The following is a 10,000-nucleotide window of genomic DNA, read 5'->3' on the forward strand; positions in this document are numbered from 1 at the left end:
GTGTATGGGTGCATTTCAAGAATACTCATCTTTTTAACATATGAACTAACAGCTGTAACAGTTTGTCTTCAGCATTCACACTTTCTTTCTCGATGCTAGTGAATTACATTGCGGCAAATCAAATACATGCAACGGGCCCTGAGTGCTTTGTTTTATGGCTCTTCATAAAAAAACAGATTCTCATTGGACGAGAGCAGAACAGTTGATCCCAAATTGTACTCCACAGAGTACCAAAGTTGATATGGCAACTACGTTGGTACGACATGGGGCGGCATACTCGACAGAAAATAGTCCAACAGAAGTTTTTCTCTTTTAATGTATGAGAATGACTTTCAAAAACCTGATAAAAAAGTAAAAAGTCAATACAAACAAGACCACTGAAACATGTACCAAATTCTTAATAGCTGATAGACATAAGTCTTTCCTCCGTCTTGAGTCAACAGAGGACATTGATTTGTTGAGTGCGTCATACGCAAAAATCGCGCGACCTTTCCTTACAATAAAGATTAAGAGATAATAATGCTATTTTGGAGGATCTCATGGAGGAAAAAGACATCACTATTTCCTATTGCTCGTGAATGGACGATTTTCGGCCCTTGATATTAAATGCAACCACTGTAAGCGGTGGCAAAGACTTCTTCTTACCATAAAGTATACGGAAAGACTCTTCGCAAGTGGCCCATGGACACTGAGATCTCAAATGATCAGCTAGGATTTGCAACACAATAAAGGAGGCAATTGAAAGCTAAGAAAGAAATGAGTAAAAAGAGTTTTTGCAACAACTGTTTAAATTCTTTCGCGCTCATTGCCTAATTCTTATCATCAGTAAAAGTACAGACAGATAAAAATTTAATTTATGCAAATATCTGTGCAACTGTCAAACAGCCCTTATGCATGATGACGTCTGACTAGCTAATTTCACCACCAAGCCTTGAATTCGAAAATCAAACTTGCCAATTTTAGCACGAGCTAAATCCCAAAGGAGCAATCTTGAAAGAAAACCCACGTGCGAACAGTATTGCATGTCCAAATGATGTGAATAATTTTGTGCAAACGAGACTTAGTGGTAAAATTAGCTAGTCAGACGTCATCACGCATATCGCCCGCTGTCAACATTTTAACCCGTGAAATTTTCTTGACTATTGTAAGTAGCCAATCAGAAGACGAGAAAAGCTATTGACAATATTCGCGTCATAACATAACAAGCGTGACAAATTGCGTCATAACACTGTCAAAATTTGCTGTGGAAACGTGATCGACAATGCTCTTGATTGACAATGTTAGAACGCAATTTACCATCAATAAGAGGACCGACGCATAAAAGAAATTTGTTAAGTTTAATTTTTTCCTAATATGAAAGAGTCAAGCCGGGGGTTCGAGTGCTGATCTTAGCCAAGTTAGTTCAAGTTATCGCCGCTTTTCGCTGGGTGTTGTGATTCGAGCGCTATACTTCACGTGAGCTGAATTACATACGTATACTCAGCTGGACATGGACTATGAAAGATGAGTAGTGAAGGCCTAACTGGCTCAACGCTTTAACACAGATGGAGACAAAGCCCACCCAGCTTAGTCCTAGATACGACAAAACGGAGCATGCCATACTCAGTGCGCTCTATTTTCGGGTGGATGAAATCTGTGTTAAGAATACACACATGCAGGCCGCCATCTCGGATTATACGTGAGGTCATTGAGCTCACCTCATCCCACTTTTCTGAAATGTGAACAACATCTTACCAATTTGAGCAATTTATGTCGCTGAACAAAAAGGCACGACTGGAATACGAAGAGGAATCTCAACAGCTTTGCGTGTTCACGCTTCCCGTAAAACTTCAGGTTGAGCTGAATGGCGTCACGTATAATCTAAGATGGCGGCATGCATGCGTATATTTTTAACAATGATTTCACAAGGATAGAAAGCTATTTCAAGTTTGAAATTTTGTTTAAAAGCTGTTCTCCTCATGAACTCATAATACCTAAAAACGATCGTCATCTTGGAGTGAACTTCTCCTTTAACTCAATTACACACCTGAACGACGACAATCATTGCAACCATCACAGTTGAAATTAGTTGGGTGGAGAATTCAAAATCTTAAATACAAAATAAACAAACACACATTGGTAAAGGTATTCATAATAGCCACATATATTTTGTACTATTTCAACAACTAAAAGCCCACCATTTCGAAAACCTAGGTTTCAATGCACAGACCCCCGGAACCTAGTGTATTACACTGCTCCCGAACAAATGGGAAATTCATTATCAAACAATGGAACTCAACAAGTCTAGATACGTAAGCAGCGTTCAGTGCTCATAACGAAATCAAAATTTCAATTAAATTTCACAAATAAGTCTCTTTTGGGTTTTTCTTCCTCGAAGAGGGTACCTTGGTACTGACTGTGGTGGCAATGGTGACCCTGGGGTGCTCGTTCCCTGCAGAGTATCTCCCAATACCGATTCCTGTGGCTCCTGTGGCACTAGCTTTTTCTATCTATTTCCTGCAACAGCACTATTCCCAGGACTTGGTGCGCTCGGGGAATACCAGACAATCTTTCACCGCTGCCTGCGACTCCACCGACTCCTCTACGCGACTGCTCTCTCTACCGCCAGTCACCGAACCCAAAGAAGGGTTGCAACCCGTTCCTTTTAAGTGATCCACGTGGACAAAATTTGGTTCCCACAACGAACAAGGTGGGTGCGAGGACATTTCAATTGGGTGATCCGTCCCGGAAGCCACGTTTTAATTCCACTTCGCCACTTACGAACCTGGACAACTTCATGAAATTGAAACTTACGAAACTTGAGGCGCCCTTCATCATGGTACTCTTTCTGTTTTACCTGCTTTCCTCCACTGCTCTGCTCAGATTCGGCTTCAGTAGTGTGAAACAGTTTTTGATTTGCCGTTGCAAAAAAAATTTGAGCTGAGAATTGTTCCGTGACAGTGACGGTGTGCTACCATTCAGAATAAGAAAAACGGTGAGCCGGTGTTCCAGACTAAGGGTATTTGCTGTCCCATCAAGCAATCGCTTGGTCAAAGCCACTTTAGCTTTCTGTAAGGAACACTCCACCGCCCCTTTGATGCAGGGTGGTACGGTGGTACGCGGGTGAACTTAAACCAATTCTGCCTTATGAACTTGGTGAACTCCTCAGCTGCAAGTTGCGGTCCATTGTCAGAAGCTAAGTCTCCTGGGATGCCATAACGTGTAACCAATGTGCGAGAAGGGTCAATGGTCTTTAAACTGGTTGTGAAGCTCATGGGAATGACCTCCAACCATTTCGAATAAGCGTCGATAACAATATGGAACTTTATCTTGTCCGTCTCAAAGAAATCCATGTGTATGCGTTCCCACGGTTTAACAGGACACTTCCACGAGTGTAAGGGTGCTCTAGGAGGAGACTAACTAACACTACTGACACGCTCTCCGATGGCAGAAACCTGTCCAGGCGCCACCAAAAATCACCCTTTGCCAGAGACATCATCCGACAGATTCCATGATGTTCTTGATGCAAGTCATCCAACAAGCGCACACGATATACTTCAGGGATAACAACACGTAAGCCCCACAACACACAGCCTTGGTCAACTGAAAGTTCATGTTTGCCTGAACTATATGACTGAAACACGGGATCTACAACTACTGAAGGCCATCCATGTAAGGTGAAATCCTACACGCGAGCTAAAACTGGGTCTTTCCTTGTTGCCGACGCTCGGGCAGTAACATGCAACTCGTTCATATGACTAACCAAATACAAATCCCCATCCAGCCTGTCGTCAGCAGAAGTAGAGACAAGTCTCGACAAGGCATCCGCCTTTGCATGTTCGGCAGACTTGCGATATTCAATCTCATACTAGTAAGCTGCCAAAATCAAGGACCACCCTTGCATTGGTGCTGCTGACAACGGGTGTACACCTGTCTTGGGACCAAAAATTTTGACCAATGGCTGGTGATCCGTGATCAGCATAAACTTGCAGCTATAAAGGTATGAATGAAATTTCTTTACTCCGAACACGATGAAATAGTTACCCCTCTTTTTCAGTTTTTGAATACTTACGTCCACTGGTAGTAAGTTTCCGAGAGGCAAAGGCAATGAGCTTTTCTGTACCATCCTCCATCACATAAGAGATCACTGCCCCTGCCCCATTGGGTGATGAAGCACAGGCCAAGGGAAGTGGTTTTTTTAGGTCATAATGAACCAACATAGACGAATCTTGCAACTGCCGCTTACTCTTCCCAAAAGCACTCTCATATTCCTCAGTCCACTTTCAAGGCCTGTCCTTTTGCAAAAGGTCATGTAGAGGGCGCAGAATGGTAGCCAGATTGGGGATTCATTTGTGGGAGATTGCTCGGACTGTTGGCCTCCATAATTACCTCCATTTTCTGTGCCAGGGGTCTAATACCATGTTGGTCAATTCAATGTCCAAGAAAATCAAGCCCTTACTGAAAGAAAATGTACTTCACAGAATACGACTGGTGCCATGATCTTGAAAGCGTCCAAAACCTCCTCTAATATTTGAAAATGTTCCTCCGGAGAACGTCCTGAGATCAGGATGTCATCCAACCGTCATATAGTGAACTTCACTCCCAGCAAAAGCTGATCAATATTTCTCTGAGAAACTGCCGGTGCACTGGAAACTCTAATTGGTAAACGCTTATACCGGTATAAACCCTTGAGAGTTTATAAAGTCAGGTACTTGTTGGAATCGTCATCCAGCTAAACGTGCTGATAGCCATGTGATAAATCAATCTTGCAAAAGATTTCACCCCCAGATAACGTCGCAAACAAATCTTCCGCATTCGGTAACGGGTATTGGTCAACACCAGCACACTGATTAATGGTCATCTTATAATCACCACACACTCGCAAAGTCCCAAATTTCTTAGGGACAGACAGTGCCAGGGCAGCTCAATCACTTTGGCTCACCTTATAAATGGTCCCTTCTTCGAATTCCTTTAACCTCTGCTAAACCTGCGGCACTTTTTTTCTTGAGGTCATAAGAACTGTGCCTTAAGGAAGATAGGTTGTGCGTCCTCACGGACATGAATGGAAGCCTTATATTATTTGAGATGTCCATAACCCTTTTCAAACAGGACTCGATACTTTGAGATTAGCCCATCCAACGCATTAACTTGGGAAACATTAAGTTTCTCCAGCCAATTCCGTTTAAGCAACACAGGTTTGTCACCCTCAGTCACAACAGAAAGTAACAGCACTTCCTGGGTTTGATACTTCATCCTTACTTGAATTTCCCCCATTAGGGCTAACTGCTCATACGAGTACACAAATAAAATTGTGTTGGCTTCAATGGCAGATGCTAATTTTCTTTCTTTTAACCGTTTCAGATCAATAGACACAGCGGATCCAGTGTCTACTTCCATTCTCACTGGTTTGCCATTCAACTACATCTGGACTTGATAACCCGATCCACGCTGTTGTTTACAAGTGAGGGTATACAAACCAAGACCCCACATTTTATCGTCAGCAGTATCCGACTGCGAAAAATCCTCAGCATAACGCGTGCTGAGGGCATCACACTTCAGATCAAACATCTTGGCAATATGGCCCTTTTTCTTACATCTATATAAGCGGTCTTGCATTAGCAATCTCACAGAGCATGTTTTTGACCACAACAAAAACAACTAAATGATTCCCCCTATGAAAGCCTTGTTGTGGTAACTTTGCTATTATTGCCAGAGTAGAGAAACAAAAACTTACTGACTCCGGTCGCGATAACATCCCGATCATCTCCTTTTCTAGCCAACTTCATGGATTGTGCTGTCTGAAATGCTGTCTCTTGAATATCAATTCCCTCTTCGCTAACAATGTCTTCTGGATTTGAGTGTTTTTGAACCCACAAACAAGTCGATCCAGTAACGCTTCTTTTTAAGGAAAACTCTGAATTCACACTTCAATGCTAGTTGCTTTAGCTCCACCACAAACTGAGCAACCGATTCGCTCTCAAACTGGTTGCGACGATGAAATTTAAAACGTTTCGCTATATATATGAGTTTTGTAGAGTAATGCTTAATCAAAACATCTGTTAGCTCATCAAAATAATTATTTTTTGGTAGCTGGGGGGCCAACAAATTGCGAAGAACTCCATACGCATTGACTCCAACCACAGCAAGAAACGTAGCAACCTCATTGCCCTTTTCCACATAATTTGCGACAAAATATAATTCTACACGTTCGATATAGCTTGCAACATCTGATTTGCCATCCACATACTCTCCCACTTGGACTATTTGGGAGCTCAAACTGTAAGCAACTAAAAACCCGCCATTCCTAAAACCAGGGGCACCCAACGACCAATTTGTTGTAAAATGTATTATTATACCCCAGTTAATGAAAATAAATGTTATTAAGGCATTTTCAGGTGTTTTTCAGTGTTGCTGGAAAAACATTATCTGTTCCTTTTTCCCAGCAAGACACACAAGAAATTTCCCAGCCAGCTAGATAAAATTGGTTGGTTTCCCAGCCAGCCGATCAAATTTATTTTCCAGCCAGGAATTCCGCGCGCTTTCAAATCCTTCGATCCAAAACGACCGAACAAACGCGACAAAACCAGGACAAAACAGGTTTTTTTTTCCGAAAGCGCAATCACTCTGACCAGCCGTCGTATGTTTGTGACTACTCTCTGGGAGAGGGAAGGGGTTCCATTTTTTTTTTTTTTTTTTTTTTTTTTTTTTTAGTCGTCCTCAGTCTTCACAGTTTCTACAGCCAGCTCGGGTTGAAATGCTAGAAAAAGTCAGTAATTCCCAGGCAAAACCTCTATCAATAACAAAATTTCCCAGCCAGCTCATCGAAACACCTGTATTTTTGCCAGTCAGCAAGATTCCTCTAGGGAACAGATAATGTGAGGAACAGATTCGTTGGGTGCCCCCGTAAAACCTAGGTGTCATTGTACAGACTCCAAAATAAGAGGAATGGAACCGAATATATTACGTACATATTTGTATTGCTGATAAGTATCAACGTTCTGAGCAAAATTAAAGTTCATCAACTAAAGCAATGATAATAAAGTGACTTAGGTAATTGCAAGACTGACCCAGAAAAAAATTCAACCCAGCATCTGAACTGAACTTTTTTGACTTCATATTACAGTGGTTGAGCACAATGCACCGTCAGGGGTTCGAATCTAGTTCAATCCTGGATTTAAGAGGGAATGTCCACTAAAATCGAGCAAAAGGTGGCACATGATGAAAAATCAAAATTCTTCATATTTCATACAAAGATAGCCTATTATACTGTAAGAAACGTGGTGGGATTTTTTTCTTGAAAGATTTATTTTAATTCCCGAAAATGACGAAATTCTGTTCGGCCCCCGCGATCAGAGAAAACGCCGCCATTTTAGCGTAAGATGCTAAATTCAAATCAATCCCCATTTTCAGTTCGCATCGCTTTTAATCTCACATTTGTGCCCAGAAACTTATTAAATACGTGTCAACGAGTAATTCGAGCCTAAACATTCACTTCTGTGTCGAAACAGAAATTCAGGGAAAGCCGTGAAAAATTAGTAAAATTTTGCGTGGTCGAAATTCCCGGCTCGGTGCATTTTTTCAGAAGGAAATATCCATTCCTGGTAAAATAGCAAATCGCCCGAAATTTTTAGATTTAGTTAGTAGAAACGTTGGTCTTAATCCGGATATACAAATTAGTGCCGGGATTTTTATCACGGCAAAGTATCAACACTCTCAAAATTGGCAAAATCGATCTGTCCACACGCGTAAACAACAAAACACTTGCACAGCAGGAAACGTTTGAACAGTTGTCGCTGAAAATGTCGCATAAGCACAAAGTTGCAGCCTACCTCGATAATAGTTCCCTGCGATGAGATTTCTTTTTGTCTTGTATTGGGTAAGCCGGATACCGGAGAGAAGTGGAAATTTCAGAATATGATGAGGTTAATAAACAGCCAACTGTTCTGGGTAGGATCGTAACAACTTCCGGTGCATTACTCAGGGGCACCCAACGAGAATATAGTTCAAAGCGATATCCCAGTGGTGATACCGTGTCCCTATCATCGTGTGACAGAGGTATTGGCGAATATGTAAGGAGTGTTGGAATAAGTTATATTTCCTCCGAGATTGAACTTATTCTCGCCCGTGCTTCCACGTTTTCCTTTCCAAGTAAAATTCTGCCTGGACAGTCTGTCCAGCGCATCGCTCTAGTTTGGGAATTGGTTGGTGAAGGGGAGCAAATCGATGTCGTGTCCATCTGGGCTTGCTAAGCATACCAACAAAAGGAAGGCTGATCGTGGTTTTGGCAAGGAGTCCAAGGAAATTCTCCGTTACACAGGGGTCTTTGTTCCCGCAGGATCTGGTATGTAATCAATTATGTTACTCCGAAGTTAAGCCGCGTGCGCTCCGTAAGCTGTGCGTGTGAGTACAATCGGAATCAGAAGTTGCAAATCTAACATATATTTTCACTCATCCGGATTGTAATTGGCAAATTCATTGCTATGACTAGAGCTGTCACTGAGTGGTTAAGAGATGCTCTGGGGTCGATCAACAGGAGATGACTTTTGAGGCAGAGTTTGCAATGTTATGGAACCATTTTGTGCACTGTTAGAAATCTGACAAACGTTCTCATAGTGAATGTAAAAATTTACAAAACAGATCTACATAGGATCGTGCGTGCCTCACTGAATAATTATATGTCGTCTTATCTGTAGGTATTTGTAGAGATTGCAGAGAGAGGCTTGCAGCTAGCTTACTTGGTGAGACTAGCATAGCAACCCCTTCAAGCGTAACAAAAGAAAGTCTCACACACAGTTTTGCAGAAATGTCTTTGGTAAGTCTGTACTTTTGGTCAAGAGATCCTAATTTTGTGAGTTTCCTGCGCATACTTTGGCCATGTCTTGGGAAAGTGTGTGTGGCTTTTGGTGGCTTTACTAAAAGACATTGAAGGATTTTATTTTTTAATTGGAATGACTGGGGCCAAGGGAATGGTGACGTGTGTAAGGCCAAAGACCAAAAAAATTCAATTAAGGAGGCTCCCTAGAGTTTTATGGCTGCGCGCAAGCTGGGCACTGGTATGGCGCGTAAATACTGAATCGTGTATGTTCTTACAATCTTTATGACGGCAGCGTGACCAAATCTGTAAAATTAACTGCTAATTTTCTCGCATTCCCTTGGGTAAAATTTGTTTTAAATTGGCTCAGTTCTAACCACATACAGTTTCTATCAACTACCCTACATTTGTTAAAATCTGTCTGAATACAGTAAAGGAAAAGACAGATTACAGAATATTGGCAAAAGCGTCTCAGCGACCTTGACTTTTTACCGCTTCAAAATGTCAGGCAATATCATTTCCATAATGTGGCAAAGAACAAGAAAATTCGCCGAAGAAAACTATAAATATTAAGGAATTTAAACGAAAAATAGGAGTATATCTGCCTGTCATTAGATGTGATGTTGCCATGACAACGTCCATGACACTGTTTTAATCCTTAAACAGTAAGAGAACTGAGAAGTCTTGTTTTCAATTGCAGGTGCATGTTTGTGAGGGTTCAACTGTGGCAGATCGTTGCAGGTTGTTTGCATTGAGTGATTGCAAAGATCCTGCTTTTTATGATGACTGCAAACACAGTCATGACGACTGTTGCAATCGCTGCGAGTTGTTAGCATCAACAATGGATGATGAAATAGACAACACACTCGTTAAAAATGAAAGCAATTTATCAGATGACGATTGTGAAGAAATGCGTTTCTTAGTAAAACAGGCAAAAGCTCAAATAGTATCGTGGAAGGCACATATTTTACGCTCAATCCACCAAGATTCAGCGAGGATTAACTTCCTGGAATCACTAAACGAATCCTCTGTCCTTGTCATCCAGGACTGGGCCAGGAAGTATTTGCCACGGAAGTGCCGCGAGAGCCAGACAGACTAGTTTGGAAAACGAGGAATTCCTTGGCATATCAGTGTTGCGTTTACGAGAGTAGATGGCGAAATGCAGATGCTGACATTCTGCCATATTTTTAAGGCCTGCAGTCAGGATAG

The 10,000-nt window shown here is 41.7% G+C and overlaps 1 protein-coding gene across 4 annotated transcripts in view; it reads right to left on the bottom strand.

The window, feature by feature from the left end:
• The window catches only part of LOC138033801 (stimulated by retinoic acid gene 6 protein-like), a 108,216-nt gene that overhangs the window by 38,721 nt on the left and 59,495 nt on the right, over window positions 1-10,000 (bottom strand). For all 4 annotated transcript variants that reach the window (XM_068881638.1, XM_068881636.1, XM_068881639.1 and 1 more), the window contains 2 exons: window positions 2,027-2,088; window positions 646-745 (listed from right to left, as the gene is read on the bottom strand). In XM_068881638.1, the coding sequence (XP_068737739.1) occupies window positions 646-745; window positions 2,027-2,088 (162 nt within the window). The remainder of the gene's footprint in view (window positions 1-645; window positions 746-2,026; window positions 2,089-10,000) is intronic.

The sequence above is a fragment of the Montipora capricornis genome, chromosome 14 (assembly GCF_036669925.1).
Source record: "Montipora capricornis isolate CH-2021 chromosome 14, ASM3666992v2, whole genome shotgun sequence".
Lineage (NCBI taxonomy): Eukaryota > Metazoa > Cnidaria > Anthozoa > Scleractinia > Acroporidae > Montipora > Montipora capricornis.